This window comes from Schistocerca gregaria, chromosome 4 (assembly GCF_023897955.1).
Source record: "Schistocerca gregaria isolate iqSchGreg1 chromosome 4, iqSchGreg1.2, whole genome shotgun sequence".
In the NCBI taxonomy this organism is placed as follows: Eukaryota; Metazoa; Arthropoda; class Insecta; order Orthoptera; family Acrididae; genus Schistocerca; species Schistocerca gregaria.
The window spans coordinates 562886435-562899065 of NC_064923.1; the positions used below are offsets into that span (position 1 = coordinate 562886435).

The window sequence follows — 12631 nt, forward strand, 5'->3', positions numbered from 1 at the left end:
TGCATTCTGGTCTGATTTGCCAGAGATAGCAGTTATGTGTGCGTGCAGTGTGCTTCCTTGTGTGAATGAATGTGTGTGTGTTTTCTTTTCTGAAAAAGGTTTTGGCCAAAAGCTAGATCATAATAGTATTTTCATTGTGCCTTTTTGGAACTCAGTGCGCCTTCTTTGCGGTGAGATGCAATCTGCCCTTTTCCTTATATTGTTGAAAAATATAGAACTTTTTCAACATCTTTAAGGAAATGCTGTGTCTCTGAAAAAGAGTTGTGACATGTCGGTTTTGTTCTTGTCTCATTTTGTGACATTGAACATGAACTGTAAGCTTTATTTATTCAGAAAGTAACAAAAAATCATTTGAAAATTTTCTTTATTGTTTTTAATATTAAGTAACAGGTAGTTCTTAGATTCATTAAAAAGTTCCTTGAATGAAATGTGTATATTCTCAATAAATAGTTGTCAGATATGCCCAATGAATGTAGTATGAATGCAAGTCCTGTGGCAATCTGAAGTACAACAATATGTCCAGATTAGTTACAAATGCCTATAAAGCCTATTTTTTGTCCTGCAGTCTTTGTTTCAGCAATAAATTATGAAATATGATACTTCATGAGAAATCACCTGGCTCCTTCTTTGTTATATATGGCACTTGACTATATATGCAAGTAGCCTATTCTCTCCTTTACAGCCCCCCCCCCCCCCCCCAAAAAAAAAAAATCCATCTCTCTCTCTCTCTCTCTCTCTCTCTCTCTCTCTCTCTCTCTCTCCATTTACTGTGTGCACACACATACACACACACAGAATCAATCTTGTGGATTTTTATGCTCTTAGGCATTTTAGTTCTTCTTGTAGTGATGTGATGTCCTGTGCTGTAGGTACTTATGGTTAAAAATTATCTCTTCAAATTCACTTCTTTACACCTTTTTGTGGCCACTTCAACTGCTCCTATTAGGGCAGCTCGTAGTCTGCTTTGTTCCAGCCAATAAAGAGCCTCAGCAGTGGAACCTGCAATGCAACACATTTTTGTTATTTGTAATTGTTGTGGAGTATATGTGGTATAACCATTTTAAGATCATGAGGATTTGTAGTTCATATGCAATGACAAAGCTTCTCTTATGATAGTAAAAATTGCTTCACTTTCTTTAGTACATTACAATTTTATTAGCCTGAACTGTATTATTATACAAGGATTGTACAAGAAGTGATATATTAAATATGAATTGCAGAGAACAGCCTTGTGAGTTTATATGATAGAAGAATGTTGGGCAATTAATGTGATAATGGAAAGTTCTGGTAGAATGTAAATAATTAGGAGTAAAGATAACAGCTTTCCAAATACTAGAGGTGTTGAGTCATCACCAGGCACAAAGGTTTGAGTTATTTATGTGCCTGTTGATGAGTCAACACCCATGGTATTCTGTGAGTTACTACCTTTACTCCTAAATTATTTATACAATTATTTGACTTTTATTCAGGGGAGATGTAATTGTGTGAGCTATAATCTGTCTGGATAATATAAATCTTTCTTGGACAAAGAATTTCCTGTTCCTTGTCACCTCATTTTACAGTGAAAGTGAAACTGTCGACAAAATGTTGAGTCACTCAATTAGCATGCGGTTCAATAATTTGTGACAACGTCTGTTCTCAACAGCAGCCATATAAATAGTATTTTCCCTTATATTAAAAACAAATTTGGATTCTGCATTGTAGTAGATGTTTTTACCTAAAATATGTTTCATGTTTTACTTGAAAAACCATCTCCTCTGGCCAAAATATTTGGTGTATGGGAGAAATTTTGTTGTGACAAGCTTTATAGTCGCTGACTGGACTGCCTTTTAGCAACCAACTCACATTAACTTTGCTGCTGTGTGCTATTGTGCATGACCTTGTTTACCGCACTGCTTGCTTCAAAACAAGTGGATATTTATAGAACCCCTTTTTAATGTAAAAAATGAAGAGTCTTAAAACATTCAAATATTGAATTCGTTTGTTGTCTTACCTACAAATGTTCAGATCTGCCATTAATAGGACTCATGATAATTTGCATTCATTATTTCCCTTTCTGATTTGCTAGTCCATGCTCATCAACATTATTTGGTGACACTAACCAAAAACAGTTTCTCAAATGGAGCAAACCCTCCACTAAGTTTGCATCTATTGGTTTGTTTCTTTTGCTCCTGTTACTGCATAAATGGGGCAGTTATTTGATCAGGAAAATGTAACTACTTCTTGTTTTTCTTCTTTACAGTTAGCTCACCAACATTTTCAATATTTTTTGTCTACCTACTAACCAACAGATCAACTGTACAGTGTGGTGTTACCTTTATTTAATTTTACTGTTAACAATAAATGTCATTTAGAAAGTAATGTACTAGGAAGTGTGGGAAAGAATTCCAATATTTTTAATATAAGCTTTTGTTTAATGAATATTCTTTGTTCATTAGTGGAATTTCCCCAGAACAGAGAGTGAAAATACAATAAATAATGTAGTATCTTAGACTCCAGTTTAGGTAATTCAAAACAGATACAGAACATCATGAACAGAACTGTTTGAATAGTTTTTCTGTGTTGGCTTCATTTTAGCTAGTCATGTGCATGGAAAACAAGGAATTTTAAACATATTTCATTCAGCACTTGATCATTAAAGTTTCTTTCTGACACAAATAACTCATTTTCATTTTTCTGAAACTGCATAATATGCTTGATTTTAATGACTGCATCAGAACCCATTCCATACAGATCTCCCCTATCCCAACACCAGCTTTTATGAACTACACAGGTATGAGTTGTTCGTGCAACACATCCTTTGTTCTCATAATCCTCCTGGGCTCAATTGCTGCTAGTGTCTGCCCTGCAACCAACTCCCACCCCCACTCGGGAACCAAACTTCATCCAGTCTACAGTAACATCCTCTTTCCCACAATCTCTCCTTCCTCTGTTCTGTCATTTACTCCCAATCCATTCTTCCACATATTCATCATCGTGTGCTGCATGAACTCATTACTGCCAGAGTCTATGTGTCTCATTCCCCTGCAACTCCTCACTCGAATAAACATCCAGAACTGTAGTCTCAGTACTATGTGTACAACCAGAAACAAGGAATTCTTGAAAGTTTACCAGGATAAGACCTCAAAACTACTTTCTGCAATCTCACACCCAAGACACTGCTCACTTCCTTCACCACCTTTCCGCAGTTCCTGTCCCATTATCACTAGACATCTTGTTGGTCACTGTTGATATGGTGACCTTATACACCAACAGTCCCATGCCCACGGCCATGCGGCACGGAACAGTTTCTTTCCCATCCTCCTCTTGATGCCAAACCCAGCACCTCTTTCACAATCTTCCTAGCCAACTACATCCCAACCCACTATTATTCAAATTTTGAAATCCATAATCTGTAAACAAATCTATCAACAAATCTGTGGTACTGCCATGGGTACTAGCAGAGCAGCATCCTGTGCCAACTTATTAATGTATTCATCTCTTGGTCTCCCTCTATGATTTTTACCCTCCATGCTGCCCTCCAATACTAAATTGGTGATCCCTTGGTGCCTTAGAATATGTCCTACCAACCAATCCCTTCTTCTAGTCAACCTGTGCCACAAATTTTTCTTCTCCTCAATTCTGTGCAAAACCTCCTGATTAGTTTGGTGATCTACCCATCTAATCTTCAGCATTTCAAAAGCTTCTATTCTCTTCTTGTCTAAACTATTAATCGTCCACTTTTTACTTCCATGCATGGCTACACTCCACACAAATACTTTTAGAAATGACTTCCTGACACTTAAATCTATACTCAATGTTAACAAATTTCTCTTCTTCAGAAGCGCTTTCCTTGCCACATTTTATATCCTCTCTACTTCGACCATCATCAGTTATTTTGCTCCTCAAATAGCAAAACTCATTTACTACTTTAAGCATCTCATTTCCTAATCTAATTCCCTCAGCATCACCTGATTTAATTCGACGACATTTCATTACCCTCGTTTTGCTTTTGTTGATTTTCATCTTATATCCTCCTTCAAGACACTATCCATTCCATTCAACTGCTCTTCCAAGTCCTTTGCTGTCTCTGACAGAATACAATGTCATCAGTGAACCTCTAAAGTTTTTATTTCTTCTCCGTGGGTTTTAATTCCTACTCTGAATTTTTCTTTTGTTTCCTTTACTACTTGCTCAATATACAGATTGAATATCATTGGGGATAGGCTACAACCCTGCCTCACTCCCTTCCCAACCACTGCTTCTCTTTCATGCCCCTCAATGCTTATAACTGCCAATTTGAAAGAGAATATTCCAGTCATGTTGTCAAAAGCTTTCTGTGAGTCTGCAAATGCTAGAAACATAGGTTTGCCTTTCCTTAATCTATTTTATAAGGTTAGTCGTAGGATCAGTATTGTCTCATGTGTTCCAACATTTTTATGGAATCCAAACTGATCTCCCCTGAGGTTGGCTTCTACCAGTTTTTCCACTCATCTGTAAAGAATTCGTGTTAGTAATTTGCAGCTGTGGCTTGTTAAACTGATAGTTCGGTAATTTCCACATCTGTCAACACCTGCTTTCTTTGGGATTGGAATTATTATATTCGTCTTGAAGTCCGAGGGAATTTCGCCTGTCTCATACATCTTGTTCACCAGATAGTAGAGTTTTGTCAGGACTGGCTCTCCCAAAGCTGTCAGTAGTTCCATTGGAATGTTGTCTACTCCCGGGGCCTTGTTTCGACTTAGGTCTCTCGGTGCTCTGTCAAGCTCTTCATGCAGTATCATATCTCCCATTTCATCTTCATCTACCTCCATTTCCATTTCCATAATATTGTCCTCAAGAACATCGCCCCTGTATAGACCTTCTATATACTCCTTCCACTTTCTGCTTTCCCTTCTTTGCTTAGAAATGGGTTTCCATCTGAGTTCTTGATATTCATACAAGTGGTTCTCTTTACTCCAAAGGTCTCTTTAATTTTCCTGTAGGCGGTATCTATCTTACCCCTCGTGAGATAAGCCTCTGCATCCTTACATTTGTCCTCTAGCCATCCCTGCTTAGCCATTTTGCACTTCCTGTCGATCTCATTTTTGAGACGTTTGCATTCCTTTTTGCCTGCTTCACTTACTGTATTTTTGTATTTTCTTCTTTCACAAATTAAATTCAGTATCTCTTCTGTTACCCAAGGATTTCTACTAGCCCTCGTCTTTTTACCTGCTTGATCCTCTGCTGCCTTCACTATTTCATTCCTCAAAGCTACCCATTCTTTTTTTTTACTGTATTTCTTTCCCCCATTCCTGTCAATTGTTCCCTTACACTCTCCCTGAAACTCTGTACAATCTCTGGTTTAGGCAGTTTATCCAGGTCCCATCTCCTTAAATTCTCACCTTTTTGGAGTTTCTTTAGTTTTAATCTACAGTTCATAACCAATAGATTGTGGTCAGAGTCCACATCTGCCCTTGGAAATGTCTTACAATTTAAAACCTGATTCCTAAATCTCTGTCATACCATTATATAATCTATCTGAAACCTTTTAGTATCTCCAGGGTTCTTTCATGTACACAACCTTCTTTCATGATTCTTGAACCAAGTGTTAGCTGTGGTTAAGTTATGCTCTGTGCAAACTTCTACCAGGCGGCTTCCTCTTTCATTTCTTACCCTCAATCCACATTCACCTACTACGTTTCCTTCTCTTCCTTTTCCTACTATCAAATTCCAGTCACCCATGACTATTAAACTTTTGTCTCCCTTCACTATCTGAATAATTTCTGTTATCTCATCATACATTTCTTCAATTTCTTCATCATCTGTTTTGGGTGAGAGGAATGGAAGTACACTCCTTATAATCTTATGATATCTTGCCATCTGTCAAAAACCCTTCACATGTTCTTGTTGCACTGTTAAAGATTGTATGGGGCATGACAACTGCTGTTCATGTCACTCATTTGGCAACTTTTCCTGCATGTCTGTAGAGCTTGTACTATAACTGCTTCTGTTGTCACTATTATATGTTGTCATGGGAACTAAGCAACTGCTGTTAGTGAAAGTAAGAACCTTCTTTCTGATTGATCAGTAACCTCTGCTAGCATATTTAAGTTCAATTTTGTACATGAATTTATAATGGTTTGCACTGGGGCTTGTTCACATCATCAAAAGGAGTGAGTTCACCAGCAATATGTCAGCTGGAAGGCTTGTTAAATGCCACAGGTATTATGAAGGGGTTTCCTTCCTCATCTCTTCATGATACAACAACTAAAGAATTTGTTGTTCTGCTGATGTGGAAATCCATTGTATTAACACTGACTTCAAGAGTTAGTAATGAAGGAAAATTGGTGGGATGACAATGATATCTTCCACCATAGATGTAAAGATTTGATGAAGTTGGATGACCGTATATGCAAACTTTGACTTATGATTCTTTATTTCACTATAGAAAAATATTGCTTACACTTTTGCAAGTGTGTGTGTGTGTGTGTGTGCGCGCGGGGGCGCGCGCGCACGTGCGAGAGTGTATACCTGCACTTTTTAGCCCTTTCTGCTCCTGGGATTGGAATGACTCCCCTTACCCTCAACCTTAAAACCCACATCCTTTTGTCTTTCCCTCTCTTTCCTGATGAAGCAACTGTTGGTTGCGAAAGCTTGAATTTTTGTGTGTATGTTTGTGTTTTTGTGTGTCTGTCAACCAGCCAGCACTTTCGTTTGGTAAGTCACTTCATCTTTGTTTTTAGATATATTTTTCCGGCGTGGAATGTTACCCTAGGGTAACAAGGTGTAATCCCAAGAATTTAACACTGTCCACTTCTTCTATCGGCTTGTCATCATATGTTAGGCATATACTCGTGGGACACCCCTTCCAAGTTCTGAACTGCATGTAGTGTGTTTTTTCAAAGTTTAGTGACAAAGAATTGACTAGGAACCAGTGATTAATGTCCACAAATATTTTATTAGCTGATCTTTCTAAGACTTCACTTGATTTGCTATTTATTGCAATGTTTGTATCATCAGCAAACAAAACAAACTTGGCCTCTGGTAATGATACTGATGAAAGGTCATTGATATACACAAGAAAAGTAAGGGTCCTAAAATGGAGCCTTGTGGGACCCCACATGTGATTAGTTCCCAGAAGGATGATGCCTGATAGCTTGTTACATGTCTCTTTCCTAATAACACAGTCAAATGCCTTTGACAGATCACAAAATATACCAGTTGCCTGCAACTTTTTATCTAATGAATTAAGCACATTTTCACTAAGTGTAGATAGCCTTCTCAATATCATACCCCTTTAGAAGTCCGAACTGTGACTCTGACAGTACGTTATTTGAGGTAAGATGGATATAAAGCCGATTGTACATAACTTTTGAGAATGCTGGCAAAAGTGAAATTGGACGGAATTTTGATGATATTTCATTATCTCCCTTCGTAAACAGTGGCTTAACTTCAGCATATTTTAACCTTTCAGGAAATGTTCCACTGATAAATGACTGGTTACACAGATAGCTTAATATGTTACTTAATCACATTCTTTAATTAGCTTTGTTGATATTTCATCATACCCACTAGATGTTTTTGATTTTAAATATTTTATGTTGGGCATTATTTCTGCTGGGGTAGTGAGGGTCAAATTCATACTATGGAAGTTACTTGAAATGTCTGGTCGAGGTATTCCATAGCAGCATCTACAGAACCTGACAACTCCATCTTTGCAGTAACAGTTATAAAATGTTTGTTAAAAAGTTCTGCAACACTATACACATCTGTCACCAATGTATCATTTACTCTTAATGCTATTTGTCCCTCTTCATGTCTGGCTCTACCAGTCTCCTCCTTCACTATATCCCATATTGTCTTTATTTTGCTATTGGATATGACCATCTTTTCCTTGTAATATATTTGCCTTGATGTCCATATTACAATCTTTAATATTTTGCAGTATTTCTTGTAATGTGCTATAGCATCAACATCGGAATTGTTTGGGATTGACAGATACAGTTTTCTTTTTGTTTTACAAGATACCCCTATTCCTTGAGCAACCCATGGCTTCTTTGTAGACTTTTCTCTAACCTTGGTAACTTTTTGGGGAAAACAGTGTTCGAATAAGGTAAGCACGGTATTAGCAAAAGTGTTATATTTTTCATTCATGCTGTGAGCACTGTAAACATCAGTCCAGTGAATGTCTCTGAGGAGTGTCGTAAAATAATCAATTTTTGGCTTATTGATTACCCTCTTGAGCTCAGATTTAACAAGATTTTATATCCTGTTCAGTATTAACATTTAGCAGAAGGAACTGCATGTCATGATCTGAGAGGCCATTGACTATTGGTTTTGTAATATAATTTTGTTCATTGGACTTTTCTATAAAGATATCAATGGCTGCTTGGGAGCAATTGGCTACCCTAGTGGGGAACTTTACAGTGGGAATTATGTTGAATGATAGTGTCACTAACTCAAATAAGTTCTTATTGAGAGAGTTTTTAAGGAAATCTACATTGGAATCACCAGCAACCACCATTTCTTTGTTTTTGGTTGTTAAATGGACCAGTGCAGCTTCAAGGTGGTTTACGAACAGATTAAAGTTACCTGCAGGTGCTCAATATACATTTAATATTATGAATGATTTTTTGTGAAATTCTACTTCTGTTGTACATGCTTCTATATGCTGTTCTACGCAAAATTTATGTATGTCTATGTTCTTAAATTTATGACAGTTCCTGATGAATGTGGTAACTCCTCCTTTCTCCATTTCTGATCTACAAAAGTGAGATGCTAACCTAAACCCTGTAACACTTAAAAGTTCTATACCAGTGGTTACATGATGTTCAGAGAGACAGTTTATGTTAGCTGGGTTTGAAGAATCTAATTCATCTATGCAGATAATTAATTCATTAATTTTATTTCTCAGTCCTCGAATATTTTGATGCAGTAAAGATAGCTGATATTTCACATTGACTGAGTTAAAATATCTGCTGATTGTTGAAAATTCTTAACCAAGGTCTGTTTATGCTGATGTAATAAGCTACAGTTATGTTTTTTGGTTTCTTTCTCAAACTGAAGGTTTGTCTCAGTCCTAACCTCTCTTAAAATTTGGTTTCATTCTGTCCTCGCTACCCTAAAAAAGGGTCTTTTCTGAACCCTATAACCACTGGTATTTTATTACTCATGACAGTGCCTCCCCCTTTAACTTTCCTGCTATTTTACCAGCCAGTTTGCCCTTCCTCTTCCTATCACAGTGAAGGCCATGCCTGGTGTAATCCCACCTATTGATAGAATCAACAGCAACCACACCAATTAGTGACGCTGCACCTGACATAAGCAATGGTCCCAACTCCAAATTAATTCCCTTCACCGAAGAGTTCAAATGGAGTCAGTCATGGCGCCCAAGAACAGATACAAACTCAACACTAGTATGCTTCGATGCTGATGCAATATTTTCCAGGTCACATGCTATACTGTACCCAGGATCTCTGTCAATACTATTACCTTCCCCACTCACTATAACCATGGTGTCTTCCATAGTGAAATCTTTGCAAAGTGATCCTAAATCCTCTGTCACCTGCTCAGCACTAGGTTTAAAAAAATTAGTGACCTGGTATTCTGATCCTAGTTCATGCTGCAAAAGTTGGCCAACACCTCTGCCATGGGAACTACCTAACAACAACACTTTCTTTTTCTTTACTGATTTCCCTACATTCTTACTTTTCAATTTTCTGCTGAAAGTTTGTTGTGCCCTGTCTACACCTGCAACTGCTTGTGGCTCACCAGCTTCTAACTGAAGCAATAGGTCAAATCTATTTTCCACATTCACCACGAAACTGTCAGACAAAGTTGTAGGCCTGTTTCTCGTGTTGGCTGTTGCCACTTCCCACCTCTCTTTACCCTTCTCCTCCCGTAACCTGTCAAGATCTCCCCTGGCCTTGTGTAACTCGGCCTTTTCTATTATCTTCCTATCTCTACTACAAATCCTACAAAACCACTGATGAGTCTCGTTTACTTCCGCTATTCCCACGCCACTACAGTCACCCATACGGAAAAAACTACAGCACCCATCACACCAAACCCCAACCTAACAATTCTATGGCAAGTCAAGCACTTTTCACTCATAATAAACGTAATAGTTTATTAAGAATAAGATTCAGATAAACACGAAAATATGGTTCCACAAATTTGCAACTGTGTGTAAACAAAAACAACAGTGCAAAGTTTCTGAAACAACAACTTAAACTTTACACTGCTTTCCGGAAATGTCACCCAAGCCTTGATGTTAGACCTCCAAATCACATTTAACCTGATCTTCTGGACTTTACACTTTTGAAGACTTGTGGAGTTTCTATGTAGTAAACAAGCAGCAGTTTAATTTTCAAACCACCACTTGTACTGGCACAGAATAGCAGTGTGAGATCGTCTTTCATTGGCTTGTGACCAGGCAATGTATTCTCCTCTGCTGTTATAAAGGTACATTTGGCATTTGCATCAGATAACCTCAGAATATATGAGCATCTTGGAGTTACTGATGAAGTTCTCTGCTGCCTTTTTGTCAGAGCTGGCTGCTTCACCTTGCCTCACAACACTGCGGATACGGGTTCTTTTCTTGTGCTTCATTATCCACCCACGGCTTCTCTCAAACACTTATTTGGCCACTGATAATCCTCGTGTCAACATAATGAGGTCAGTGAAAATCATTCTTGCCTTCTTACAAATGATGTCCTCATTAATAGTGTCATATTGCAGTTGCTTTTCATTTATCCATATAAGGAGCAACCTTTCAACTTCATCCAGAATACAAAACTGTTGTTTAGATACTCTTGTCACTCCCTTTGAAGCATCTATCTCCTTAATCTTGTCCTTGTTCTTGAGGATATTGCAAATAATTGATGTAAACTGATTCTATGTGCATGCTAAATCAGCAACACTCACATGGTATTCATGTTTTGCAATGGTTTTACATTTTATTTCGGTCATTTTATTTCTGTTATATTTGTGCTCTTGCAACTTTATCTTCAGGGGCATTTCTATGAAGGTTATTAAAATTTTCACACAAAAAAATACTGTGTGAACGAAAGTTTATAAAAATATGTGATCACAAGCTGCACTAAGATGGTAGCAGAAAGAGCACTAAACCCAGACTGGAATACTTGCCAAAGACATTGTTCATGAGCTGATGCTGTTAATGAAAGGTGTTCACATTGTTGAACCTTTCCCCTGCTGCATGTGAGCACCTGGTGATAGCACACTAAATTGTCATCACTCATTATGCGAAACATCACTTATTAGGTGAGTCATTTTTTTTTTTTTTTTTTTTTTTTTTTTTTTTTTTTTTTTTTACAATTTGCATTACTCATTATGCAAATTGTGTGTTATGGGAGGTGCTCCTTAAGTGTTGTTCCACTATACTTGGAAAATATCCAGAGAGATAGGAAGATTCCAGCTGGATTACATCATGGTGAAATAGAGATTCTGGAATTAGATATTGGATTGTAAGACATATCCAAGTGCAGATGTAGACTCAGATAACAATTTAGTAAGGATGAAGAGTACACTGAAGTTTAAGAGAATCATCCACAAGAGTCATTGTGGAAGGAAATGTGATACTGATGTACTGAGGAATGATGAGAAACATTTGAAGTTCACTACAGATGTGGATGATGCAATAAGGAATACCAGAGTAGGCAGTACCGTTGGAGAGGGTTGGGCATGTATAAAAGTACAATCACAGATGTAGAACAGATGAACACAGGTACAAGGCAAGTAACTGCGAGGTAACCTTGGGTAACAGAAGAAATACAGAACGTTTATAAATAAATTCAGTGCTTTTAAAAATTAATAACAAATTGGTTTGTTTCTTTATATGGGCAAACCTTACAGGATAAGTAGTGGCAACTGTCCCAAGTTTTTGATGCGCTATGCGCAGTTCACTTATGATGCTTAGGGTGCAGGTGTAGAATCTGTATACAAGATGGCTTCACACCAGGAAGAGGTTTCCATTGTTCTCAGGTTTGAGGTGTCCAGGCCTGTGTTTACAGTGCAGTGTGAGTTTCACGCACAGTTTAAGGAAGACCCACCACTCAAGAATAACCTATGTAGGTGGTACTGACAGTTTGTGGAAACCAGATGCCTTTGTAAGGAAAAGAGTCCTGGTCAACCTTGTGTGTCTGAGAGACATGTCAAAAGAGTTCACAAGGTATTCCACAGAAGTCCTTGTAAGACATTTAGTAAAGCAAAGCAGGGAACTGTTCATGCAAAGGTTACAATGTGGAAGCTATTGCATAAGCAGCTATGTTTTAAACTGTACAAAGTGGGATTAGTGCAGGTCCTTATGCCAGCAGATAAAGAAGAAATGCATGACTTTTGTGAAGAGCTACAGTTAAAAATGAAGGACAGTGGTTTTGTAGAAAGACTCATCTTCAGCAGTGAAACCACTTTCGATGTAAATGGTGAGGTGAACAAACACAGTGTCCATATGTTTGTACCTGGTAAGCAATAAAACACATATGCAGATAGAGCACCAGCATAACTCTCCAAAAGGAGTGTTTTTATGCAACATTGCACGAGAAAGCATATGGTCCATTTTTCTTTGAACAACAAAACAGTGTCAGGTAATTCATTTCAAGGTATGTTGGAAACCTGGTTGTTACCCATTCTGAATACCAGTCATGATGAC

At 37.7% G+C, this 12631-nt stretch overlaps 1 protein-coding gene across 4 annotated transcripts in view; it reads right to left on the reverse strand.

The window, feature by feature from the left end:
- Nucleotides 1-347: 347 nt before the first annotated feature.
- Nucleotides 348-12631, reverse strand: part of LOC126267473 (pyrroline-5-carboxylate reductase 3) — a 168014-nt gene continuing 155730 nt past the window's right edge. For 3 of the 4 annotated variants that reach the window (XM_049972753.1, XM_049972750.1, XM_049972752.1), the window contains one exon: nt 348-999. In XM_049972753.1, coding sequence (XP_049828710.1) covers nt 887-999 — 113 coding nt within the window. In that variant the 3' untranslated portion in view covers nt 348-886. The remainder of the gene's footprint in view (nt 1000-12631) is intronic. The other variant, XM_049972754.1, reaches the window with a different exon arrangement.